The sequence below is a fragment of the Trichoderma harzianum genome (genome assembly GCF_003025095.1).
Source record: "Trichoderma harzianum CBS 226.95 unplaced genomic scaffold M431scaffold_14, whole genome shotgun sequence".
Lineage (NCBI taxonomy): Eukaryota > Fungi > Ascomycota > Sordariomycetes > Hypocreales > Hypocreaceae > Trichoderma > Trichoderma harzianum.
Window position 1 is genome coordinate 64,201 of NW_020209262.1, and position 25,273 is coordinate 89,473.

General features: G+C 51.7%; 10 protein-coding genes across 10 annotated transcripts; 6 read left to right on the top strand and 4 right to left on the bottom strand.

Moving 5' to 3' along the window:
• Positions 1-4,530: 4,530 nt before the first annotated feature.
• On the top strand, positions 4,531-5,456 carry M431DRAFT_249803 (hypothetical protein). The gene is made up of 2 exons (XM_024913773.1): positions 4,531-5,031; positions 5,123-5,456. The coding sequence occupies exons 1-2, from the start codon at positions 4,649-4,651 to the stop codon at positions 5,346-5,348; spliced, it is 609 nt and encodes a 202-aa protein (XP_024769994.1). The 5' UTR covers positions 4,531-4,648; the 3' UTR covers positions 5,349-5,456.
• A 107-nt stretch (positions 5,457-5,563) lies between these two features.
• Positions 5,564-6,710, bottom strand: M431DRAFT_95466 (hypothetical protein; the record flags this gene model as incomplete). Its single annotated transcript, XM_024924706.1, has 2 exons — positions 5,564-6,388; positions 6,453-6,710. The coding sequence occupies 2 exons, from the start codon at positions 6,708-6,710 to the stop codon at positions 5,564-5,566; spliced, it is 1,083 nt and encodes a 360-aa protein (XP_024769995.1).
• A 795-nt stretch (positions 6,711-7,505) lies between these two features.
• M431DRAFT_95019 (hypothetical protein) lies at positions 7,506-10,774 on the top strand (the record flags this gene model as incomplete). Its single annotated transcript, XM_024924645.1, has 4 exons — positions 7,506-7,948; positions 8,043-8,377; positions 8,445-10,399; positions 10,610-10,774. 4 exons carry the CDS (start codon positions 7,506-7,508, stop codon positions 10,772-10,774), a joined length of 2,898 nt encoding a protein of 965 aa, XP_024769996.1.
• Positions 10,775-11,257: 483 nt separating this feature from the next.
• Positions 11,258-12,193, bottom strand: M431DRAFT_511893 (hypothetical protein). The gene is made up of 2 exons (XM_024919755.1): positions 12,065-12,193; positions 11,258-11,958 (listed from the first exon to the last, which is right to left on the bottom strand). Exons 1-2 carry the CDS (start codon positions 12,176-12,178, stop codon positions 11,299-11,301), a joined length of 774 nt encoding a protein of 257 aa, XP_024769997.1. The 5' UTR covers positions 12,179-12,193; the 3' UTR covers positions 11,258-11,298.
• Positions 12,194-12,422: 229 nt separating this feature from the next.
• Positions 12,423-13,882, top strand: M431DRAFT_511894 (hypothetical protein). Its single transcript, XM_024919756.1, has one exon. The coding sequence runs from the start codon at positions 12,562-12,564 to the stop codon at positions 13,675-13,677; it is 1,116 nt and encodes a 371-aa protein (XP_024769998.1). The 5' UTR covers positions 12,423-12,561; the 3' UTR covers positions 13,678-13,882.
• Positions 13,883-14,889: 1,007 nt separating this feature from the next.
• M431DRAFT_95109 (hypothetical protein) lies at positions 14,890-16,730 on the top strand (the record flags this gene model as incomplete). The annotated part of the gene is made up of 2 exons (XM_024924660.1): positions 14,890-15,294; positions 15,483-16,730. 2 exons carry the CDS (start codon positions 14,890-14,892, stop codon positions 16,728-16,730), a joined length of 1,653 nt encoding a protein of 550 aa, XP_024769999.1.
• Positions 16,731-17,214: 484 nt separating this feature from the next.
• On the top strand, positions 17,215-17,668 carry M431DRAFT_249866 (hypothetical protein). Its single transcript, XM_024913775.1, has one exon. The coding sequence runs from the start codon at positions 17,347-17,349 to the stop codon at positions 17,575-17,577; it is 231 nt and encodes a 76-aa protein (XP_024770000.1). The 5' UTR covers positions 17,215-17,346; the 3' UTR covers positions 17,578-17,668.
• Positions 17,669-17,759: 91 nt separating this feature from the next.
• M431DRAFT_95374 (hypothetical protein) lies at positions 17,760-18,611 on the bottom strand (the record flags this gene model as incomplete). The annotated part of the gene is made up of 1 exon (XM_024924693.1): positions 17,760-18,611. One exon carries the CDS (start codon positions 18,609-18,611, stop codon positions 17,760-17,762), a length of 852 nt encoding a protein of 283 aa, XP_024770001.1.
• Positions 18,612-19,323: 712 nt separating this feature from the next.
• Positions 19,324-19,748, bottom strand: M431DRAFT_249863 (hypothetical protein). The gene has a single exon (XM_024913774.1). The coding sequence runs from the start codon at positions 19,655-19,657 to the stop codon at positions 19,361-19,363; it is 297 nt and encodes a 98-aa protein (XP_024770002.1). The 5' UTR covers positions 19,658-19,748; the 3' UTR covers positions 19,324-19,360.
• A 1,732-nt stretch (positions 19,749-21,480) lies between these two features.
• M431DRAFT_95499 (hypothetical protein) lies at positions 21,481-23,698 on the top strand (the record flags this gene model as incomplete). Its single annotated transcript, XM_024924710.1, has 2 exons — positions 21,481-21,861; positions 21,959-23,698. 2 exons carry the CDS (start codon positions 21,481-21,483, stop codon positions 23,696-23,698), a joined length of 2,121 nt encoding a protein of 706 aa, XP_024770003.1.
• Positions 23,699-25,273: the final 1,575 nt, after the last annotated feature.

A 25,273-nucleotide genomic window follows, 5' to 3' on the forward strand; every position in this document is an offset into this window, starting at 1 on the left:
TCCTGCTGGCGCCGTCCCACTACACGATTCAGCCTGCGGGAAGCTGCGGCGCGAACGTCGGGCCCTTATTGCTGGGCGAGGTTGTGCCGGTCATGGTTGAGGAGGACTTGGAGACGCGTAGCTTTCACAGGGCACACCGTAGAAAAAAAAGTTATCTATGAATGCTTCACCGGGGTCTCGAACCTACGAGGTCGCAAAAAGTATGGCGGCCCGTTCAAGCATGCTTCAATATGATTATCGGTTGTACCACCACACTACCCGAAGGTTTTGCAAAGACTAATATAATATATATACTAGTAGACCAGCTCGCACTGTACGTGACATAATCTGTCGGGTAAACTACTGCAGACTCCAGAGAAAGGCAGCGCGCCATTGAGGCATGCAATCAAAGATGTCGTGTGCTAGAGTCTTGCTTACAGCATTCCAAGGTTTTCAAAACTTCGTCCCAACATATTTACAATGTAGCGGTGGGCGTGACACCAGTCCCGAACCGATTGGTCAATGATGAGCGATTCAACGATGGCTTCACACATGCGTGCCCAATGGACTCGAGTTGCATAAGGCAGTTGGCTGTCTTCACTTATATCGAAAGCGCAGAATCTAACGCATGCTAAATGGTAACTCATAGCCGTAAATGACACGGCTTCGGATATCGCGGAAAATGCCGGTCAGGCACGAGGATGAGGATGCGACGGAGAGATTGCCCCGTTGTCCTCCAGCACTTACTTAATATTCTGGACAGTCCTGCCCGAACAACAAGGTTCAAGCACAACGCAACTGGCTTCAAGCCCGCAACTTGTAGTTCAATAACTCAGCCAGACCAGATAGGATCGTTCCGCCAGGTTATAAAAGGCAGCGATAATCCTGCTTGAAAATGGATTGCGCACGCAACGCTTTCAAGATCAAAAGACCACCCGACGAGACAACGCACCGCAATAGCCGCAACCCGACCGCAACAGCAAGATGGCTGAACGAACAACCAAATCGACAATCAACAAGATTGCAGATCGAAGCTCCAAAGAAGGAAAGACCGAAGCTAGGCGAGGCAAAGCACAAGCTGAACCAGCTGAAGGGCACCAAGATCCCCAAGCTAGGCAAAGGGATCAAGAAATCATCAAAAGAGCCGACAAAGCAGCCAAATAAAGGCCACACACATGAAGGTCTGGAACCGCTGGATATCGCTAGAAACAGAGCTTCTGGAGAAGTCGCACCTATACCGTGACCGACTTACGACGCCTCGTATCACTTAGGACGATGCATCGCAAATATTTTTAAACTTCCTGTCAGAATACAATCGCGCTGCGTGGGAGGACTCTATGAAAGACGTCACCTTCTGGCAACATAACCAACTTACGACGCCTTATATTACTTAAGACGATGAATATTTTTTAAGCTTCCTATCAGAATACAAGCGCGCTGCGTGGGAGGACTCCATGAAAGACGTCATCTTCTGGCAATATAACTAATTTACGACAGCTTATATTACTTAGGACGACACATTTTTTCGAAGCGACAGTCTTGCGTATCCTCAACGGAACTATTCCTACCTTCTTCCTCCACTGGCCCCCTGAAGATGGAGATCTTCACGTATATACCCACTACACTGGGCCTCCTTTACGGGAACCATCGTTCTTTGACAGTCAAGGGGTGGAAAGAATACAGCGTCGCAGATCCCACACAAATTATAGTGGCAGACCGGCGGTGTTTTCTTTCCACCGCATGCCGTTATATCCACATCTCCGTCATCGTCAACTTGTTCGGAGCCGCCGTCCTCTTTAATATCTACTTCTCAGTCATCGTTATCAGTCTCTGAGAGATCATCGGTGTCCGTTATATCCACATCTCCGTTATCATTATTAGTCTCTGAGAGATCATCGGTATCCGTCATATCTACATCTCCGTCATCGTCATCTTATTCGGAGCTGCCGTCCTCCGTCATATCCACATCTCCGTCATCGTAGTAGTCAGCGTCGGAACCCTCTGCGTCTTCAATATCAGGGTGCTCCCATTCTATCGATGGTGACTGTCTGAACGGACACCGATGATCTCTCAGAGACTGATGACGAGCTGATGGACTTTTACGCTAACTTACTCGAAAAGAGCGATGGGTCTCAGACCGATGGCTCGACCAGCACCGGTGACTAATGGGAGCTGAATATCGCTAGAAATGGAGCTTCTGGAGAAGACGCACCTGTACCATGACCGACTTACGACGCCTCATATCACTTAGGACGATGTATCGCAAATATTTTCGAACTTCCTGTCAGAATACAATCGCGCTGCGTAGGAGGAATTGCGCTGCGTGAGAGGAATCCATGAAAGACGTCACCTTCTGGTAACGTAACCGACTTACGATGCCTTATATCACTTGGGATAACACATCGCAAATATTTTCGAGCTTCCTATCAGAATACAATCGCGCTGCGTGGGAGGAATCCATAAAAGACGTCACCTTCTGGCAACCCTGGTCGCCCCGGTCCCCTAAGCGGAGGACAGAAAAACCGACAGAGAGAAATTCAAACACCCCTACGTTAAATTATACGCCGGTTCTTTAAGTAACTCTCTGCGCCTCTAGCTCTGGTTTCTATAATACCCGCTATTATATCTATATTTCTCTTATAACTGCTACTATCTTTATATATCTCTAGTAACTGCTACTAGAGTTATAGAGCAAAACCCAAGTGCTAGCTGAATAGGTATTCCCTAATAAACGCAATGCCTAGTAGTTAATATATAAGCTAATCGGGTGTTCATATTGCTGAATATATGCACTTACTCATTTTGCGGTCTCGCTTTTTCTGTCCTCCGCTTGGCCCCCCTCCCCCCGATTCCCTTTCCCAATGGCCAATTCACCGCCTGAGGTGCTCTGTCAAGTGAAAGTGAACCTACGAGTAGGAGTACATACTAGGTTGTCCTATCTGACAGACTGACAGACAGACACACTCCCCTTTTCTGGTGGCTACTACTACATACACTCCGTCCTGATATGTACGAGTATATCCTTCCTCCGGCCAGACAGTGCGTGTTGCCATCCCAAGAGCGTCCCTGTCGCTAAGAGCGGGCTGGCGAGAACCTTTCCATCACGGCTGACCAAGCTTCGACGCCGCGGAGAAAACCTTGATGACGGCAACTCTATCTGTAGTCTACCACAGATCAGTCACTTGGAGTGCAAATGTGCAAAGCAACATGAAGGAGAATCCAACGGTCCGAGCTGCAAGCGGTCCAACTCGCACAGACAGTCGTAATCTTTGTAATCTTTGTTCCCTCCGTCTCGGGGCTTTGGAGTCAGTCAGGCTCACTTGGGACGTCTCATTTGGAGTTGATTCCTCTTTTGAAGTGTGCATTGTTATCATTGATAGTAGGTTCAAATTATAAGGGGTAGACGAATATTGGGCCGAGTTCCTGAAACCTGTACAGGAGAAAGAGAGGCATCTCACGCTGACTTTGGACTGGGCAAGACAGATCAGTGTTTTCTAATGGTCAGTTGAGGCTTGGACATATCCAAAGGTAAAAAGAAGAAGAGTATTTGCGTTGAATCACGGGGAGTTTGTGATCTGGTCTGTATTTCGCATGGAAAGGGGCATGGTCCCATTTCTGGAGGACGTCGTGCTTGGTATTACGCAACATTGCGGCTTGCTGGAGGGAAACAAGAATATATTATGGATACTTTTTATTATTGACGTGTATTAGCATGTCGAAAGATAGTTTTGTCATTGACGGGAATTGAATAACTCGTAGTCTTAGAGTATATGTATCTTTTTCTATGTCGTATGCTTACGGTTGTGAGTCTTCCTGGGCGTTGCCTGAAGATTCCAAGAAATGGCAACATCGGCGAATGGATGGCTGGAAGATACTTGTTATGTAGGCATTTAGGCTCGTCATACTATTACAAATGAATACTTAATATGAGATAGTAAAATTCTGCAGATGCGTGTTGGAGCAATATCACAGAAATGAGCTTCGTCTGCAGGGTAGTATTGGGCAAGGGAAGCTACTAAAGCTTGATGGTAATTGACATAGGGCACTGTGGGAGGCATTCTACCTAGGTAGACTGTAGTAGTGGTTTAATTTAATCTTATTGCTCCAACTATGTATCTGCAACTTGTTTGTGACTATCGTTTATATGGTAATTCAAGAGCATGATGACATGTGCCTATAACAGCCTCTTACGGACATTAGCCCTTGATAGAAGGAGGAGAAGAAGCTGATTAAGAATTACCACACTCTTAAGGTTAACATTTCAAATTGAATTTACTATATTGATTACCATAAAAATGGCATCCAAATCAACAATGAATCGTATAAGCTTGTTTCCACCACCATTTATCTTCTCTCTACCAAGTGAGACTGCACTGTTAATTAGGTACAGGTTACGCACCACCAGCACCGAGCACCCTGGAGTACTCCACTAACGGACGGCCAGCTTCCCTCCTCCCCCACAGCCCCTCCACCCGTGACGCAGCATCATCACCAACCAGACTGAGCTTCCCCAATCCACCTCCAAAGCTACAGCCTCTCTCTCTATCTATCGCCCAATCGAAGACCTTCCTCCCTCCCGCCACCTCTCCGAAAAAGCAGCAAAAGGGGGAACTCGAAAACCAAAAAATAACAAAGAATCCTCTCCCAACAACGCAACGAGACACTCGCCATGTCAATCATCCAGCAACACACCGCCGCGTCCCTCACAGACGCCTGGCGCACCGTCAACATCGACATCCTGACCGAGGACTCGAGCGTCAACTTCGACACGTCGACGCTGCACCCGCCGCAGCCCGAGGTTTCCGAGGCCGATGTGCGCACGCTTTCGACGCAGGTGCGGCAGCTGCTGAGGGGGGGAGACGCTGAGGGGGCGCTGAGGGGATGCCTGGAGACGCCGGTGTACAACGGGACGGATGCTGCAAAGGACGCGCATCTGCAGACCATCATCGAGGTGCTGCAGTCCATCAAGGCGAGCGACATGACGCCGCTGCTCAAGGGCATCTACGCGGCCCCTGGCGGAAGCGAGCTCCTCGACGTGCTGATGAAGTACATGTAAGTCACGATCGAACCACATTCCCCGTTTAAAAGAGAAATAGTGAGGGAAGAAGAAGCAGGACGGAAAGCTGACTAGGTCCATCCATAGCTACAAGGGAATGGCCAGCGGTGCTCCTGCAGCCGCCGGGCTCAAGTCTCCCGCCAAGATGACACCGCAGTCCACCGGCTTCACCCAGATCGGCTCACGGCCCGGCGCGTCCAACGAGCCCGCATCGGCCGCCATGAGCGTCCTGCTGAGTTGGCACGAGAAGCTGGTTGAGGTTGCGGGGCTGGGATGCATTGGCCGGACGATGACGGACTGGCGGAGAGTATAATGGCGCTGTTGGGTATATAAACGGACAAAGGGTCGATCCTACTGCGAAATCATGTATAGAGGGGGTGCTGAAGGAGCCCAAGGTGTTTGCTTTACTTTCCAATGGAACAATGGTTACCAAATGGTAGCATGGCGCCATCCATATGTTCGGTTGACATATTAACGTATTAAAAAAAAGTTTTAAATCTTCCATTATTCATACATGTGGTATATATACTACTCCTTCTTTTCCAGAATGTCTTTTAGATTCGTCTCTCCACTTCCTCTTGCAAGCGGCTTCGGCTGGTTCTCGCCCTCACGCCAACCAATCATGTATATAATTCTAAAGGTGGCAGGAATTGATCCGTCGGGGTTACCATGCAGGGCCCGATATATGGCGTCGTTGGCAAGCAGAACATCTCTCCGGATAGGTCCCATCTCGCGGTTTAGAATGGCGTTGCTCTCGCCCATGGCCTGAAGATCCTGCATAAGGGCAAATGTATCGGGGTAGTCGACAATGATGTCGTCGACGTCTACAGTCAGCATCTTGAAGCCTGCTTTCTGCAGCAGGCCGCCGACATCACGCACGTCAGCCAGCGGCGAGACGTGGGGGGACATGCCGCCTCTCCGTTCCTGCTCCGCCAGCTGTAGTGACGTCCGAAGCTCAAACAGCGTATCGCCTCCAAGCATTGCGCCGATAAAGGGGCAGTCTGGCCTGAGGATGTTGTTGATCTGGGACAGCACGCCGGGGAGGTCGTTGATCCAGTGCAAGCTCAGGGAGCTCAGCACAAGATCAAACGACTCGGGCTCAAACGATACAGTCTCTTCATCTTCGACGACTTGGCGGGTAATGGCAATCTTCTTGTTGAAATCGTGGCTGGCATCTCGGTAGAGCCTGGCCTCGGAGGAATCGGTTGCGATGAGCTCGCCGATGCGGTCCGACAGCGATGGTGACAGTGGCGTGTTTGGATCGGGATCGGGATTCTCGCGCGTCAAGGCTTTTGCGACATTGCATGAATTGGCGCCGAGGTCGAGAACCTTGGGGAAGTGCCGTTTGATATCCTGTCGAGAGTAAGCTTTTGCATTTGGCTCTGGGTTAAGCATGGCGAAGCAGATTTGGACTGACAAGAAGTCTCTCCGTGAGCCGTATGGCTACTTCGTCCTTCAGATAGTCTGCCTGACGACTCTCTTCCTCATTGGAAGCTGAGCGCTCCTTCTGAAGCCATTTAACCCTTCGATCAAAGACTTGGAATCGAGTTGCTCCGGAGGCGACCGCATAGAATCGGCGAGGGGCAGCTGCGAACTGGGTGCTGTTGAGAGGGGCAAGCCTGGCGAGGCTGCTTTTGCCCCAGCTTATGAGTGAGGATGAGCGGCACGTGGACATGACATGCTCATTTGCAGAGCAAGTCTGGGCTGAAGGTGTGTTGGAATCAAATCAATTCAAGCTTTGTCTTGTAAAGGAAGATGCAGCAGTGAAGCAATGACGCCGGGCAGCCCATCCATTATCGATTGCATCCAATAATTTCTTAGATTGAGTGCTTCACAGCGCACGGGCCACCCCGGCCACAGGGTCGCAGCCGCTGGCGTTTTAGCGGCCAACCCGCTACAGAAGCATTAAGCAGCTCCTGATTTAGGCTCCACGCAACAGCCAAAACGGCCCTCCATCCATCCTTCGACCTTCTCCGAGCCGCCCGCAAGACGCGACGCTCTTGATCTTGCAAAACCGTGACCACCAGAGGCTCCACGTAATCGCCCAGACGCTGCTGCATTCCCTCTGACGTATCTGTCGACGAGGAACCGTCTTACGGCATCAGATCCATCATCTCGCACTTGTTTCGTCTTTTTTAACGCCGCCTGCTCTGTCCCCGTGATAGCCGGCAGCTTCTTATCGCACAAGACCCGAGACGATTACATATCCAGCCTTCGCGACGCCGTCGATGCTCGCCGCTTAAAACAGACCGACGCAAGCGATCCCGCCTGACTATGCGATCCCCCCGATAGACGATTGGTGTCTGGCTTTGCCTCCCGCAAGGATTTAATTACCGCGACAGCTGCTTCGCATCCCATCTCAACCCATCGATTGAGGAGTTAAAAATAACGAGGTCCGAAAAAAAAGGGGTCCAACATGTCGTCGTCCGCATCAGGCTGGATTGGCCGCTCCAGCAGCAACAATGCCAACATGCGAGGCCTGGTACAGTTCATCGCCGATTTGCGAAACGCGCGTGCCCGTGAGCTGGAGGAGAAGCGCATCAACAAGGAGCTGGCCAACATCCGGCAAAAGTTCAAGGACGGCAACCTCAGCGGCTACCACAAGAAGAAGTATGTCTGCAAGCTGCTGTACATCTACATCTTGGGGTGGAATGTCGATTTCGGACACCTCGAGGCCGTCAATCTGATTTCCGCCAATAAATACTCGGAGAAGCAGATTGGCTACCTGGCCATGACGCTGTTCCTGCATGAGAAGCACGAGCTGCTCCACCTTGTGGTCAACAGCATTCGTAAGGACCTTCTCGACCACAATGAGCTCTTCAACTGTCTTGCTCTGCATGCCATTGCCAACGTCGGAGGTCGCGAAATGGGAGAAGCTCTCAGCGGAGAAGTACATCGGTTGCTCATCTCGCCGTAAGTTCCAACACACACGCGCGCATGTTTGATAGCGGAAGGGGTCGTTTGGCTAGCTCGAGACTGGAAAGGCTAACCCGTGAATGCGATCTAGGACTTCCAAATCGTTTGTCAAGAAAAAGGCCGCTCTGACCTTGCTGCGACTGTACCGAAAGCACCGGGACATTGTACAGCCTCAGTGGGCCGAACGAATCATCCATCTCATGGATGATGATGATCTGGGTGTTGCGCTGTCCATTACCTCTCTTGTCATGACTCTGGCTCAGGACGACTTGGAGCAGTACAAGGGCGCCTATGCCAAAGCTGCGGCTAGACTTAAGCGCATCCTGATTGACGGCGAGTACACCACCGATTATCTGTATTACAAGGTTCCATGCCCTTGGCTTCAAGTCAAGCTTCTGCGGCTTCTGCAGTACTTTCCTCCTTCAGGTACGTTGATATTCCCCCTCCAAGCTATGCGCAACAAATTTACCGGATACTGACTGTGCTTGTGCAGAGGATACGCACGTGCGTGAGCTGATTCGAGAGTCTCTGCAAAAGATTCTCAACCTCGCCTTGGAATCAAGCAAGAATGTGCAGCAGAACAATGCGCAAAACGCAGTCCTCTTTGAGGCCATCAATCTCATCATTCACTTGGACACCGAGCAGGACTTGATGAAGCAAATCTCCTCTCGCCTAGGACGCTTCATCCAGAGCAGAGAGACCAATGTTCGATATCTTGGTCTCGAAGCCATGACCCATCTTGCCGCGAGATCTGAAAATCTTATTCCGATTAAGCAGCACCAGGACATTATTCTCAGCTCTCTCAAGGACCGCGATATTAGCGTTCGCAGAAAGGGTCTTGATCTCCTCTACAGCATGTGCGACTCGACGAATGCCCAAGTCGTTGTTGGCGAGCTTCTGCAGTTCCTTCAGAGTGCGGACTTTGCCATCCGTGAGGAGATGGTTCTTAAGATTGCCATTCTCACGGAAAAGTATGCCACTGACGTCCAGTGGTATGTCGACATATCCCTGCGACTGATTGCCATGGCCGGTGATCATGTTAGCGACGAAGTGTGGCAACGAGTGATTCAGATTGTCACCAACAACGAGGAGCTCCAGGTTTATGCCGCTCAGACCGCTCTCCAGCACATCAGAGCCGACATCTGCCACGAGACGTTGGTCAAGATTGGCGCCTACATTCTTGGAGAGTTTGGCCATCTCATTGCTGATCAGCAGCGGTGCAGCCCCATTGAGCAGTTCCTGGCCTTGCAGCGGAAGTTGTCGGGATGCTCATCGAGCACGCGCGCCATGATTCTTTCCTGCTTCATCAAATTTGTCAACTTGTTCCCGGAAATCAAGCCTCAGCTCGTTCATGTTTTTGAAATCTACAGCCACACTCTGGATTCCGAACTGCAGCAGAGAGCTTGTGAGTATCTGAAACTGGCGACGCTGCCGACAGATGATCTCCTGCGAACAATGTGCGATGAGATGCCGCCATTCCCCGAACGAGAGTCCGCCCTGCTCTCTCGCCTGCACCAGAAGCACGCCGGCACTAGCGACCGGAGGACATGGGTTGTCGGCGGCAAGTCTGCCAATACCGAGGCGGAGCTCAATATGGCCAAGCCTGGCGGTCTTAAGAGGACATTTAGTTCTGCTGTTCCGCTCAACGGGAACAAGGCCAACGGTGTCAACGGTAGCCATGCAAACGGTGCCTCTGATCTTGCCGGACTCGACATGAGCTCGCCAACAAGCGAGCAAGCGCCGAAAAAGGCGCCGAACCTTGCCAGCGCTGCTCATCTGTCTCCTGGGTGGGAGAAGGGCTTCAACAGGCTCCTGCTCAAGGCTGAGGGTGTCTTGTACGAGGATGCCCAGGTGCAGATTGGCGTCCGGTCCGAGTACCGTGGACAGATGGCCTGCATCATAGCCTATTTCCGAAACAAGAATCCAGGGACCATCACGTCCTTCACCACGACGCTGGATCTTGATGAGAGCGAAAAGGGCCATCTCACATGGGATGTAAAGGGTCTCCCTGAGAGCACTCTTGGCCAAGGCTCGCAGACACAGCAGGTCATCATGTTTGAAGCCAAGAAGGTGTTTGATAAGAGTCCGACGATGCGTGTCAGCTACTTGGCTGGCGCGCTGCAGGCACTCACACTGAAGCTCCCCGTCACCATTCACAAGTTTATGGACCCTGCGGAGCTTTCTGCTGAGGACTTCTTCAAGCGGTGGAAGCAGATTGGTGGCGGTTCCCGAGAGGCTCAGGGCATCTTTGGTCTCTCTGGCGGCAAGAACAGCGCCAGGGAACTCACCGAGAAGTTCGTGGCCTCGACGGTCGAGGGCTTTAGATGGCGCCTCCTTGACTTGGTTGACCCCAACCCCAAGAACGTTGTCGGCGCCAGCGTGCTTCATACCTCGGAGGGCGGCAAGTTTGGTTGTCTCATGCGACTGGAGCCCAATTACGGCACTCAGGTAAGCTTATCTTCTTCTATTTCATCTTCTTTCCATGAATATTTCTTCGACATGATGTTTTGCAAAATCAAAGTATTTGCTACTTCAGAACCTACGGGTCATGAGACAAACCTTAATCACCTTTGCCCTGATCGTCCATCATCATTAATTCCCTTGAAATGTTTGTCATGTCATACAAGAAGATCGCACTGCTAACATGATCTTTAAAAGATGATTCGGTTAACGATCCGAGCCACCGATGAGTCGGTACCTCAGGTTCTTCTCAAGCTCATGCAAGAGCGACTGTCCGTCGGAGTGTCAACGATGCCCGAGAGATACGACCCCCCAACACGACAAGACATCTCTGACGCTTTTGGGAGTGTAATGGTTAACTAATTATCTATTATTCCTCTTTTTTTTTCTTTTCCGAGCCAAGCTTGGTTTCTCTATTTTATCTTTTTTTGGAATATGTGACAATAACTACAACTACATGACTGACTAGGAAATGTCTTGGCACGCATGGAAGCATATTGGCGTTTGGGAGAGAAGCATGATGGATGATACTAAGTGCCTTGGACGAAGTTTTTGGAGTCGGTGAAGGGGCGAGACTGAGGAGCCTTTATTCTCTGTATGTAGTTTAGTTTTTTGCCCCCGTATGAAAGCGGCTGTTTTTATTTTTTTCCATCTTTTTAGCCAACCAAAAGTTGTAACTTATGATGGTCATGAAAAGGGGACTTAATTGCTGATACCAACTTCCTTTTTTCTTTCATGCTTGATGAGTTCTTTGCGGTTCGATCGTAATTCTGAATGAGACACATGATGTCTCCTGCTGAAGTGGCTTCACATTGTGACTAGCCTTGTATTATTTACGTCTGATATATATATGGTTTTTTTTTTTTAATATTTCCATCTTATAACTCTCACGCTTTTGTCCTCGGAGGCCTCTGTCCAAAGATGGTGGTGCCCACTCTCACTTCACTGCTTCCCTGAGCGATGGCTCCCTCGAAATCCTCGCTCATGCCCATACTGAGCTCCAGTGTATCCTGAGGACTCAGGCCGAGCTCACTGGCCACCAAATCTCTCTGAGCCACTAGAGCCTCAAAATCCTCGTTTTCATTCTCCGCAGTAGTGGCACGGCTGCGAGCAATAGCGCCAATGGTCATGAGGCCGAGCAAGTTGAGCCCAGCACAATTCTGGACGATTTCACGACACAGCGCAACAGTCTCCTCCCCCGGAGCACAGCCAGACTTTGCCTCTTCGCCCGAAGTGTTGACCTGTACATGAACATTGAGCTTCTCGAGCGCAGGATTAGCGACCCGGGCTTTGTTGAGCAGCTGGGCCTTTTTGAGCGAGTCGACGCTGGACACGCAGAAGAGGTTGGGGATCTTGGCGAGGTTCTTGCAGTGGCCGGACTGCAGGCCGCCGATGAAGTGCCAGTGGATGGACCGGGGGAGAAGCTCTGCCTTTTGGGCGAGTTCCTGGGCGTAGTTTTCGCCGAAGTGGGTGTGGGAGGCGGGAGCTTGGTGGAGGGCGAGGACGTCGACGGCCGGCTTTAGCTTTGAGACGGCGACGAGGCGGACCTTGTTTGCTTCTTAGCAAAGGGATATTTAATTTGTCTGACTGAGAAGAACCAGAAACCGTGTATATAGAAGAACATCATACTCATGAACCGTTTCTAGTGCTTACATTTCGGCCGTTGGCGGCTGCTGCGACGCGCTCCTTGACGGCACTGAGTTGGGAGATGAGAGCTTGAGCTCTGGTGGGGTCGATTCTCATTTCTTCGGGGACTTCGTCACTCATTTTCTGCACGCCATGAGATGAGACTTTTTAAAGACTGAGAGGAGATGTGAGATTTAAGAAAAAATAAATACTTTTCTGGGTGGTTGTGAACTGGGGGGAGATGATGAATGAAAATGTCATGAAGCAATGACACACAGGTTGAGAAGTTGTGGCCGAGGTCGGCTTATCATCGGCTGTATCGGGGGGTTTTCTAACTTCAATTCGGTAAGCCTTCCGGACAGTGACCTCAATACAGTATCCTCTCTTTACTGATGTTAATGCCAGAGCGGATGACCTGATTGAAGTTGCAATTCATGATCGAATTAATCTTTACTTTTCAAACACATGTTGTAGTTTCTTCTTCTTTAATCCATTTCTTTTTTCTTCGTTGCTCATAATAGACAATGGCAACCGACGTCAAACAACCGCAGGACGGCAGCTCCAAAAAGCTGGCCTTTGAGCCCAAGTCACAGCACACATCAGATGAATTCCTCCAAGACTTTCTCAACCCTTCCTTCGACCCAATCTCATACATCAACGCCAGCTTACCGCCGCTGGCTCAAAAGGCACCAGTGCCGTCGAATCACAATGCCGTGCCCCTTGCGGAACTCGCCACGCAGGCCCAGACGCTTCTGTCGCAGCTGGATGCTCACACGACGAGGCTGTCGGACACGCTGACGCAGATCACCGATGATATCCTCAGGAGTGGAAGCAGGATGTCTTATGAGGTGGAGATGCTGCGAGGCGAGGCGCTGAGTCTGGAGGAGCTGCTGTTTGAGAAGCTGGCTGACCAGATCAGCATGTTTGTGCCGGGAGGGCTGCAAAAGGAGGGCGAGACGAAAGAAGAAGAGGAGAAGCCAAAAGAAAAGAAGAAGCCCATGGAAGATGGTGGAGACGAATCTGAGGCGAAAGCAGTTGCGAAACCCGAAGCTCAAGCGGCCGGTGCTGAGGGATTGGAGCCCGAGTCTATCAAGCAGCTGCGGACGCTCACCCTCGTCCGTGAGCGCCTGGATTCCGTCATCAAGATATTCGGCGACGCCATGGAATTCACCTTTCCGCCATCGGAAGTATCCGTTAGTTCAGGGTTTCTGTCTGTCTCTGCGCCAGAGCCTGGATCAGACCTGCAGAGCTCGGAGGAGAAGGGCCAGCAAGTTCTCAAGAAGCTACGAGACGAGATATCGACATTGCTCAACAACAAGCAAGACCCCGTCTCGGGCATTGAGAAGGCAGCGGAGAGAATCGAGCAGCTTAAGCAGTTGACTACAGTGTGGAATGGCACAGCGGAAGAGAGGGGCAGGACCAAGTTTATCGAGAGCCTGGCTAAGATGGTGGAGGACAGGCACCGCGAACTACTAAAGGAGATTGATACGAAGAGGAGCGAGGGTATTGCGTCGAGGCATGAGAGAAGCGGTAGCAGTGGCGTGACGACGAGGGAGGTTGCCATGGCGGAGGAGGCAAAGGCGCTGCCGGGAGGGTTTGGGCTGATGAGCCAGCTGCAGAAATTGCGCGGTGGCTTGTGAGTTTATGGAAGAGTGTTTATTCATACATGATATGTGTATATCTATATTTTCTCTTTGGGAGATCCAGACATTATGAGATACGAAAAATGGACGAGGTATCTTAGACCACGACAATCTGGGATGAATACATTAGTCGTATGTATGACACGATTTCACCCCATTGTAGCTCCTTCAAAGAGCAAATTAATTACTATTTACTCCATCACAAAATCATTTTAAAGTTCTCAATCATGAATTCATTCATTGGCTTTCCCAGCATGAAACTATATCAGAATCACCATAGTTACCATCTCTGGGCTCTTCCTCCATTGACTCCATTGATGCCGGGAAAGGCAACGAGGAAGCCCAAGTTGCTTCCACATATGGCATAGCGCCCATTAGACGTGCGCTGGTTCGCAGTTGCACGTATCGCTAGCCGCGGGTAACTCCCCAGTACAGAGTACCTGGAAACGCGGCCGGGCAAGCGACAAAGCAATGTACAAGACACTAAGCCAATGTACAAGACACTCGCAGCGACAAATCAAGTGCGGTTGTGCCGGGCGGGCCAATCACAGGGCGTTTGTAACTGTCCCGATCTGCGGGCGGTGAAGCTGCCCGAAATGGTCATGCAGGTGCTTTTTTTCGCGGGCGGCCAGAAAGAGAAACTGGAGCTGGGACTGGAGGCAGGCAGGTCACGCAGGGCAGAATTGACGGGCGAGAGGGCGAAAGGGCAAAATCACGCAGGATTCATTGCAGCCGGGAAAAAGAGAGAAAAGCATTGTAGATTAAAAATACAGCAAGTTGTTTAATTATAACTATTTATTTACTCAGTAGAACTTCTGCTGTACAAGAGACAAAAAAAAAAAAACAAGCTTCGTCGCTGCCATTAGAGTTGAGCTGGATCTGAGGCGCCTCTGACCTGGCGCTGAGAAAATCCATAAAAAGGCGGCAGAACCACACCACTCACTAACACCCCCGGGACTTAGACGCAAGACCCTAGCCAGCCTTTTGCTCCGAAACCTCACAACCAGTCGACTTGCATGCCATTACGCAAAACCTCTGCTCGCGGCTATTCTCACTCAAGCTATTTATTCTTCTCGTTGCCGTCTGCAGAATCTCTTCATATACACTATTTACTAGCTTCAAGCACAAGAAAAATACTACTCTCAGACGGCATCCACGCTTCTCAGCGTCTCTCTCTCAGCCTCTCTCGCTCTGCTCCCTTGATCCGCCATGGAGGCGAGCGAAGGAATCGCCTCCGCCGTGGGCGTCAAGCTGGATCGGCCCTCTCCAGCAGCAGCCTCGCAATCCAAGCGGGACCGCAAGCGCCAGGCTCTCGCCGACCGTCTGTCTGCCTTGAACGACAAGCTGCAGCGCGACCGAGACCTGACGTACCGCGACCAGCTCCAGAAAATCCAGTACGAGGTCGGCCTGGTCCAGCGCTTCGACCCGTATGATTCCAACGCCCTCGAGAAGGCCGCCGAGCTGCTCCAGGAACACAGACAGGCCCAGGGGCCGCCGGTGCTTGCCGATGGCGCCCGGAGCCTCATGGACATGGCGGGAATCCGCTTCCCAGACTTCATTGACGAGGTGGAGGATCTAATTGAGATTCGCGATTTCCAGCTGGTGCAGTCCAAGGTGAGTAGAATCACACGCACACTCATACACATGTACACGAATACCGCAAGAGATAGAGGAGACCACACATGATACTTGTCCCTCTCGTCTTTGCTTTTTAACCCTATTTTTTCTGAACCCTGCCCTGCCCTGCATCATGGCGTCACTTATAATCACCGGCTAACACATGTCTGCCTTTGTCAAACTAGAACGAATACGAACGCAAGGTGCAAGAGTACAAGAACACGCACGCGTACAAGGTCGAGACGGCCAAGCGGGAGCACCGAGCTCTGACCGAGACGCTCCGCGATCGGCTCATCAACAGCCTCACACAAAAGAAGAACCGCCTGAACCGAGAAAAGGAAGTGCTGGAGATTAACGACTCCAACGCCCTGCTGCTCAATCCCAACCAATTCAGCCTCACCAACCCCGCCAGCCCCGGCGGTGCCCATGGCAAGCGGGCGACTCGCCTGCGCAAAGATGCCGAAGATCTCCAGGTCTACGCCGACGGCAAGAAGCGCAAGCGCAACCAGGGCGAGGACGACGGATCGCCGGTGCCTTCGCGGCGAGCCCTCGATCCCAACAGCACGACACCGCTGTGGCAGTCAGAAAAGGCGCGCGCTGCTGCCAAGCAGAACGGCCCCGTCTACAGCATCGACAAGCTCTTCACTGACAAGGAGCTGTCTCTTCACTACAACACGGCCGCCCTGGCTGCTCACCAGTATGTGCTGCGCAACCGCGCCAATGGCACTGCCTCTTCTCCCGACGGTAGCGACTCGGGCAACGGCGACGGCAACGACATTGACAAGGACGATGCCGACTCGCAGCCCTCTGCCGCCCCCATGATGGAGCGCCAGGTCTCGCACGCAACTCGCAGCACTAGGGGTGGCGCGAACCAGAATTTTTTGGATGACAAGATCCTGGGCATCGAGGGCATTGCTAACTTTGAGCTCCCGGCCAACCTGGATCTGATCCACGCCCAGGAGCCGCCCAAGATGCCGCCTCCAGTGCCGCAGCAGTACCTCAAGCCGTACCCAAGGTCTGCCGACCAGAACTTCCCCGTGCCTCTGTCTCAGGATGACATTGCCTCCGATCTCTCCGTCATGGGCTTCTTCAAGCAGTACGACCAGAGCCACAAGCCCGGCGCCCACCTCGATGCGCCCAGCGGTCTCCGAAGGATTCTCGAGGCTGTGGCCGTCCCGTACCACCAGGGTCGGTATGTCGCCTTTACTAGTGCTGCCCGCGACGACCCAGAGTACCTCCGTGACGCCCTTGGCATTCCCTCAAGCAACATCCGCGATCAACCCAGCCCAATCCATGCCAGTCTCTCCCTAGCCGCTCTATCATCAGCAGCTGCAGTACCAATGAGCCGACAGAGCAGCGCTCAGGGAGGTGGCGTTGCCATGAGCCGCCAGGGTACCAGTGGTAGTGGTCGTGGAAAAGGCCGCCGAGGTTGAACTCAAACCCCATTCGTTCACAGTCATTGCATTTGACTGAATTGAGCCGCATGCACACTGCCTCTATAGCAACAAGGCAGATGAAAAAAAAGTCACATTTTGAGGGCTAACAAAAACGGGAAAAGAGTAAAGGAATATGTGCATTTCACGGCATGGCGAAGCGACGGCTGGCGTCCCGGGTTTTTTCTCTTATTATACCTCGACCTATCTATATCTTGCCCCTCTTGGAAGGGGGGCATTGGAGGAGCAGCATATGTTGTGTGTTTTCTTCTTGTTTTCTTCTTTTCTTTCACTCTCATACCTAAAGTTTCTCCTTCTGTTGTTTGTATGCCAATCCCAAATTTCATTTTCATTTTGCTTTTTGGTTTCTGATCTTCCTGCTGCCGCTGTGTGATGTGGTTTTACTTGGTTGTTTTTTGCGGCTAGTCACGGCTGCTTTGGGGTATCAAAGAGGGATGGTATCTGGATTTCTTTTTTTCGTTGTCATTGTATCTACAAGTTCCTCGTTTTATACACGATGATCTTTCTCATCTTCTCCATCTTTCTTTCGATCTTTTCTCTTTTCGTATGGTGACTAGGGGGATCGGGTCAGGAGGCCTGCTGTTGTTATACAGTAATGCTTAGATCGAGTTGGGGGTGGAGACGGCCTTTGGAGAAGACAATAAGGGGGGGCGGATCGAAAGTGAGGAACGCTTTCTATTCTCTTGTCTTCTTTTTCTTAGCCATCATTTTTGCTCTTCTTTCTTTTTTTTTCTTTTTTTCTTTTTGCTTTATCGGCCTGGATGGATTGTTATCCCAGGTTCAATGCTACAGTCACTGTCGGCGGCAGGTTCTTCTCACGCGGTAGGGAGTTCCAGAGGCAGAGATACGAAATAAAAGGGAAATGACTGTTTGTTATTACATGTTCGCAATCTTGTCTCATCTGTGCAACGCTAATATGAACCCAACACAAAAGAAAAAAGTGACACCATCTACCATACATGCATACACTCTAACCCAAGTACAGAAAATTCAATCATATTTCTTCCTTTAGTTGCCAAACACCAAAGCACGAACCTCGATGCTCTCGCGGCCCTCGGCATCCACCCTCGTCCTGGGATCAGTAAAGGCAGTGTGAGGCACACGTCCGCCAATACCAGACCCAGGCTTCAAGGACTCGCTGTCGAAACACTCAATCAACAAGCGCTCATCACCAGTCATGCCGCTAGCATAGTACCACTTCTGATTAGGGTTGTAGTTGATGGCCGCCGTCTCGCCAATATAGCCGTCCGAGTAGCGGTGCGAAATGGGAATAACGTCCTTCTCGTCAAGCGTGGAAGTAGATGCCACGGCGAGAGGGTTTGCCTCGACGGGGTTCTTGTTCAGGGGTCGCCAGACGTTGACGATGCGGTAGCGGCGCTGGAGTAAAGCGTCGGCCTCGTCGGGGAAGTACCTGCGCACGCGCTTCTCGACGGAGGCGGCGGTCTGGTCGATGTGCACGCGCAAAACGGGCGTTCGGTGAGCATCCGGATTAGACCGACGAATAGTATGATCGAAGATGTAGACTTTGTCGGCGCCGGGGATGTTTTCCAACAGCAACTTCTCGACCTCTGGGTAGTACTTCTTCTGAATAGAAGTATCCTCAACGAAATCTTGTTCTGCGGAGGCGGGGACGCCCTGGATGAGCTGGAAGGCGTCCTTGTCGAGGGTGAAGCTGGACTCGGAGCCGCGGATGTCGTGGATGACGACGTCGTGGAAGTCGTCGCCGTAGTTGCGGCGGGGGAGGTCCGCGGGGTGGTCGTCGCCGACGAGGTTGTAGGGCGCGGAGCCGTCGGTTGGGGCGGTGTAGTAGTTGAGGTTGGCGGTGACGTCGCCGCGGGGGATGCTGGAGATGACGGCCATGGCTGTGTGTATTTGTGTTATATTATATGTGGTGATATGGGGTGTTTGTTGTCTTGGTGTTTTGGATGTTCAATGGCGGGGTTGAGGATTTGTATGTATGGGTGGTTGTTGTGAGTTATAAGAGGGTATATATGTAATTGTGTTTGGCTGTTCAATGCCCACGCTGAGATTGAGATGTAGATTGTAGATGATATTGATATTCGAATTCTATACTCTGTAAGATATATATATATATATATATATACACACGCGACAGGTATCGGCCGCTCGATTTCAAATCCAAACCACCGTCATGATGCTGAGTGGCTCGACGTTACTGCGAGCACGTCACAGAAACCCCCACTCATTCGCTGGAAGCCATTTGTAAGGCGTACGGCTTACTAAACGGCCCTCGCCGAAACGGGATCAATTTCCTCATGCGAAACCCAATCGCCATTCGCAGGGCGGGCGTGACGATCCAGTTTTTTTTTTTGTTAACCTGGAAGTTTAGAGCATCAGTTGCCGGATTTAGCCGCTCTTTGATGTATGTATCTGCTGGACGCTGCTGTTGCGTTACCGTGGAGCTGCCGGCGGGGGCACACGCAAAAGCCTAATTCAGCAGTGGTTAGTAATTGTGATCCTTTGGAATTATTGTGGGAACCAACCTCGGCGATGGTGCAAGATTTTGGTGCGTGAAGTGTTCAATGTTGGGTTTGGTGACCAAAATCTACACCCAATGGTCTAAAGTTCTACCGAGGTGACGGCGACGGCTAAGGAAAATATTTCCCGTTACGATCGCCAGGGAATGAGTAATTGCAATAATTACACATGCAGGTGACGCTTTTGATCAGAAACAAGGCGTCGATGGATTCTTCCGCTTCTGCAGTAAGGGACCTATGCCTTTCCCTACTTTGGGGTTTTTTGTTGGATTGCTTCTCGTACGAGTAAGGTATTCTTTTTTCTTTCTTTTGCCGCTGGAATCCGAGATGGCATGATATTAGCAAAAGAAAACGTGCTTTGTTTCTTCTTCTTCTTCCTTCTTCACATTTCCAAGGAAGATGTAGCATAGGATGTGATGTGAGCAAAAAGCAAAATGCCGATATTTGTCCTTTAGGGTAGCTTGGGTAGGTAAGCTAGGCGAGATATCCGAGCCAGATGATCTCCATGTGATTTGCGCCCCAGATATGTGAGATTCACAGCACTTTCGCTGGGGCAGACGGCTTTTTCCGTGTCTTGCTGCTTAATATTACGGGTACGTACTCGCAGCTCTCCAGGGCGGTAGGAAAATCCCCCGTCTTATGTCTTACCAGCTTGCGTCATAGCTGATAGGGTAAAGTGCATTGCTGCGATAACCATTCCTTTTCCTCTCTATTGCTTTCTCATCCTCATTCTTCTACTATCAGATGCTATTATCCGGTGCTTACTACTACCCAGCAGTACTAACCTCTTCCGACGAATTTCAGTAGCGAGCAGCTGTATCAACCCCTTCATACTTGATCCCAATTGCTATATTCCCTCACCCACTATGGAGTGCTAGCAGCAACAAATTAAACACGGAGAAGCAGGAAAAAGGAGAAGCTCTCATTCAAGAAAATCCCCGCCCTCCCATTGGCCACTCACACGGGATGTTGTGCATGGTTCCTTCAGATTCTCCAGTCACCTTTGCGTCTCATGATTGGGCCAAACCACCCCAAAAAATTGCCAAGGGGGGCTGCTGGTACACTCGCCCGTCTGTCCAGAGGGAAATGAAAACGGCCAGCTAGCAAAAGCCTCCTGTTTCCCTCTCCCCGACCGAGATGCGAGACAAAAACGGCTACGAGCTGACTTGTCAGTTGTTCCAGCCCATCTCTTTCCGACGGCTTAGCGCGGGCTTTTAGTGGCGTGCAACGTGCGCGAGGGGAGATGCTCGCACATTGCTCGAGGGAATCTAACTCGTCACTTACAACCGAGAATTTGGGACTGCTGGAATTGTGGCGGCGCCAGAGTTGCGTTGCTGAATTAACCTTGGTCTTAGACTACTGCCAATGTGCGAGCAGTCGTTACTATTTCTTGCCTACCTTGGCAGTCCGTGGGATATGATGTGCAACATAGTGCTAGTAGTATGGATCAATGAATGTAATAATATGCAGATGCATCGGACATTAGCCTGCTGCTAAAGCTACCTGCAGGCGCACACCAAAATCAAATCAAATCAAATCAATCAAAATAGCACAGCTAGACTATGATTACCGCCATCTCAGCAAGCAAGCAAGGAACACGGCAATCAGTCAATCAATCAATCACAGCACGCTACTGTACCGTGGGATCGTCTCGTCTCCCTGGGCTTGCAGCTCAACCGCCCTCGTTAGCATGTTCCGGTGCTATATTTAGCCCTGCGCACTGTCGCCGGCGGGTGCCGCTGCGCCAATGATTTCAGCCACGGCAAGGCGACTAGCGAGCCACGCTCCTCGCCGCGAAACGTCATGTTTGCACTTGGGCTTTTGCTCCAGCTCTGCCCTTGAAGCAAATCCGTATCTTCGACAGTCCACGAGAAATTGGCCTTCCATTTGACCGCCAGGCGCTCGCATCATCACCCCCCGTTGCCGTGCCTTACAGTACCCGGACTGAAGCTGATGCGTCGCTGTCGGGAAGCTGCGCCATGTCCTAGTGCCCTGCTCGTGGTCAAGTAGCCGAACTGACTGCGGGCGCGTCTGAACGAAACGATTCCGCGGACAAGGGAGAGACGACAAAAGCACCGACAAAAGGCGACGAGAGGCTACAGACGATATACGAGAAGCTGAGGGAGACGGAGACGGAGAGGCCGTCGTTGAGGGAGAGGCATTGCGGGCAGCGACACACAGAGACACGGGCAGGAGAAAGACATGAGAGCTCAGCACGGCGTCTTGCAACAATGTCCTCTCCGCAAGCCGTGGCGACGCAGACCAACATGGCTGTCTCAAACCCGCGCCCCATGGTCCAGCGGTCCTCCCTGCCCGATCGCAACGTGACGCCCGACACTCTCGAGGACGCCTTTGTGCGCTTCATCTTTTACTGCAACCCGGCGCTGCCGCTCGACGCCGACACCGAGAGCCTCCGAGAGGCCTTTGCAAACCCCCCGAAGAGTGGAGGCAAGAGCTTCAGCCCCTTTCTCATCTTCGACCTGGTCCAGAGATTCTACCGCAAGGAGATCAAGACATGGACCGAACTCACCACCAGGCTCGGCGTCGAGCCGCCGGACCTGTCCAAGGACGAAAGCGCCCAAAAGGTTGCCCAGTACGGCGTCCGTTTAAAGGTATGTCCTCGTCGGCAGCTTGTGCGCTCTTCATTGTCTTTTCCCGCCATCATCTCCGTCATTTGGTCAATGATGACGAGCCGCTAACATGCCGTAGAAATGGATGAATTCTATGCATGTCAAGGCGTTCTTCGAATACCTCATGGGCATAAGCAACGATTACTGGACTGAGATTCCAGACGACCCAAATCCCACAGGGCAGCCCGTTCGTGATGGCGTTGCCATCGAGGATGACATGGCCCTGAGGGCTCTTTTACCCCATATTCGCCCCAAGAGGGGCCGTAAGAGGCCCGAGGCGGACGACAGGACCGACTCTCCGGTGGCTCAGCGGCAGCGCCTATCACCTCCATCTGCAATTGATGGTCCTCGGGCGACGTGGTCGGCTCATCCAGATGCACGAGCCCAGGGCGTGCCGATGGATCCCTCGAGACCCGGCGCCGCAGTTGCTTGGGGCTTCAACGACTCCGTGCAGACTCCGCTTTCTCGGTACCCCAATTCCGCTATAACACCCTCAACCAGGAGCTCTTTTTGGGACGATGCGTTGGAGCCCCGGTCTGCCATCTCTCCATCCAAGCCCAAGCTTTCCACCCATAGGCGGGGACCCAAGAACGTATCCTCGGCGTGGAAACCTGGAGGAGCTGATGCCAGCGTCAAACCAAGGGGAAGGCCTCCGATTAATCGCACACCCGTGGAGCCCTCTCCTCCTAACCCTCCGCCCATGACATCGTGGGCTCCGACCCCCGACAGCAATCCATCTGATGGCCCCGTGGCCGTTGTGCCCAAGGACGCCATACCGATGACTCCCGACGTGACTCAGATGCACCCACAGATTCGCAATCAAGTCGTTGCTCCGCGCGCAGATGCCGTGTCGCCTGTGCAAGCACGGGCGCCGTCACAGGTGCACATCATTGCGGCCCCTGCGTCTTCTAACCTCCCCGTGGCCGGCATGGGCATCAGCCCGCTTGACAATGCTAGACCTGCTCGGCCTGCTATTTCTCTGCAGGTTCCCGAGAGGCAGGGAGGCACAGTTCGGCTGGCAACGCCGCCGCTGCCGCCACCACTCCCCCCACCGCTGCCCATGGTCCCCGTCAATGACCTACCGGCAAACGATCCTCCGGCGCTCCAAGGAATTCCTCTTCAGGCACCGCCTGCACCGCAGGCTAATGGGTGGGATCCGTTCTCGCAGCCACCAGTGGCGGGAGTGTATGAGGCCAACGCCGTTCCACCCTCTGCTGGGGCTACCAGCCAAGCTGGCTCAACGTCCAACAAGGACGTGCCTCAATATTTCTTTGAGGATTTAGACGATCGTACCAATGTAGACGGGCTCATATCCTACTTTACTCATGTGCTGCACAACTCAGACTGGGTGGATCCCCAGGGTAACCAGCAAGAAATTGCTGGCATGGACGAGTGCACCGCCATGGTAAATGCCACGGTGGAGCACATGTACAAGAATGCCGAGTCGTCTCAAGCGTTTCTGATCAACCTGGCGGCGTTATGCGGCGCAAAGATGCTCATGACCAACCGTCCAAGGTGCTACCGGGTCGAGACCTCGGAGGGTGTCTACACCTATTATTTCGACTGGCAGTATCGGTTTGGCCACCTCAAGGGGCAGTTCACCATGACCCATAGCGTGCCGGTTACGATGTGGAAGAAGCCGGGGCCGGGAGAGTCTGTCGGGACGTCGGAGGAAGGCGGCCCGTCGGCGGCAGGGAATCTGACATCGGAGCAGTGGCAGGCCAAGTATGGCGCTCTCATGGACGAGATAGAGAAGCGTGACCGGGAGCTCTTTGAGATGCAGAACAAGGTGATGGAGTCGATGAGGAGAGAAACCTGAGCGCACCCACACGATACCTATTTGCTTTTTGGTCTTTTCACATCTTCTTCTTTTCTTTTCCTCTTCTTTTTCTTCCATGTCATTTCATTTCATGTCATTCATATTTCTCATTTGGTGAGGAATCCCGGCGCCCTTTTTGTTGCATGATACGGAGGGGGGAAACGGAATTTGGGTAATGGAGATTTTTTGGGGTATACATACATGGGTACACACTTGGCGACGGCATGGAAGGACGGACGGAACCTCCTTATTCCAAAGGTATATCAAGCTGGGAGCTGTTGGCTAGCCTCTCTGCACAATGGCGTTGTGACCGCAATCATTTGGTCATGTTTTTGGATATCAATTGCATTAGGCTGCTACTGGTGTAGGTAGCTGAGAAATGACGAGAAGGGCTTTTTGCAGGCCTCGTTGAATTCGGTTTGACCTTTTGCGTTTGGATGCTCATGCTGTCTTTGTGGAGTGATTGGAGTGTGATGGGAGCAAATGTTTGTCACCTTTGGAGATTGTTTGCCTGTAAGACTTGAGGTTTGCGGAGGGAGGGAAAATGAGTGAGGCGGGAGGCATGTTGGTCTTTTATGTTCCGGATACCTGCTTTTGAACTGTGTGAGTGGGCGACGGCTCAGTATGAGTATACCAGAACGGTCGGTGAGGTGATGTGACGTGAAGTGATGCTGATTATGATTGGAAGAAGCTTGATTTCTTAGAATCCCCTGGTATGGATGGAAGTTTTCTTGTGCTGCTAGTATTATAAAGCGGTTGATGATGTTATACTTGGGAGCGTACAATGAAATGAGATTTTGTTTTGAAATAGGGCGGATTCGATGGACCATGCGTTGCTTTATTATGCAATGCCAAGATGTCCATAAAACATCGGGCCACCTTTAAGGTTAAGGTTCGATAGTGTCATGGAGCTGTCAGATAATTACGTCGCCCCGGGTTTTAGATGAAGCTCTAGAAACGATGGGTGTTGCGGGTTGGTGAGATGGAAGCTGTGCTTTAGCCTTTTATGACAGTTTCTTGGAATGTATTTTTCCCAATTTATTATTTTGGTATTGTTATTGTTATGCTATATATAACCTGTGGATATAAATTACAAGCTTGAGAGCTCACATGAATGCTAATTCGAGATCGGCAGTGTAAAAGTGTTGGTTGGTCTGCACACTCTTAACTTGAACGCTACGAGGCCATTTGGCCCATGCTGTGGGGTTGCAGCAGCATTGATCATTGAGCCCAGCCCGTGCAATTTAATGGGATCGCCCGCTGCAACACTGGATGTCCGCTCCGGTGGTCTGGGCAGTCCACCTCACTGCTACAACGCTGTCAGCTTCAGTTGCCACCAACCGCTATTGACAGCTGGAGAGCCCCCAACCCCAATATCCACACTGTATTATACTGTATTGGTGCACACTGACACCAACCGGCCCCCCTGGGAGGCGCAAATCAGACGTTGTGACTGGCTGCGATTTGCGGGCGAAGGGACAAGTTGTGGAGAAGCGACACCCAGTTTGGTGAGACGGGATCCCCGCAAAAGGCTTGACTCTTACTCGTGCTCTGCTTCATGTTCCTTTTGCTTCT

Excerpts from the sequence above, each read along its gene's own strand:
- M431DRAFT_249863 (XM_024913774.1), bottom strand. The coding sequence starts at position 19,657 with ATGCTACATCTTCCTTGGAAATGTGAAGAAGGAAGAAGAAGAAGAAAC.
- M431DRAFT_511894 (XM_024919756.1), top strand. The coding sequence starts at position 12,562 with ATGGCAACCGACGTCAAACAACCGCAGGACGGCAGCTCCAAAAAGCTG.
- M431DRAFT_249866 (XM_024913775.1), top strand. The coding sequence starts at position 17,347 with ATGCTTAGATCGAGTTGGGGGTGGAGACGGCCTTTGGAGAAGACAATA.
- M431DRAFT_249803 (XM_024913773.1), top strand. The coding sequence starts at position 4,649 with ATGTCAATCATCCAGCAACACACCGCCGCGTCCCTCACAGACGCCTGG. Across the intron at positions 5,032-5,122 it reads GACGTGCTGATGAAGTACAT|CTACAAGGGAATGGCCAGCG; the intron begins GTAAGTCACGAT and ends GTCCATCCATAG.
- M431DRAFT_511893 (XM_024919755.1), bottom strand. The coding sequence starts at position 12,178 with ATGAGTGACGAAGTCCCCGAAGAAATGAGAATCGACCCCACCAGAGCT. Across the intron at positions 11,959-12,064 it reads CAGCCGCCAACGGCCGAAAT|GTCCGCCTCGTCGCCGTCTC; the intron begins GTAAGCACTAGA and ends GAAGCAAACAAG.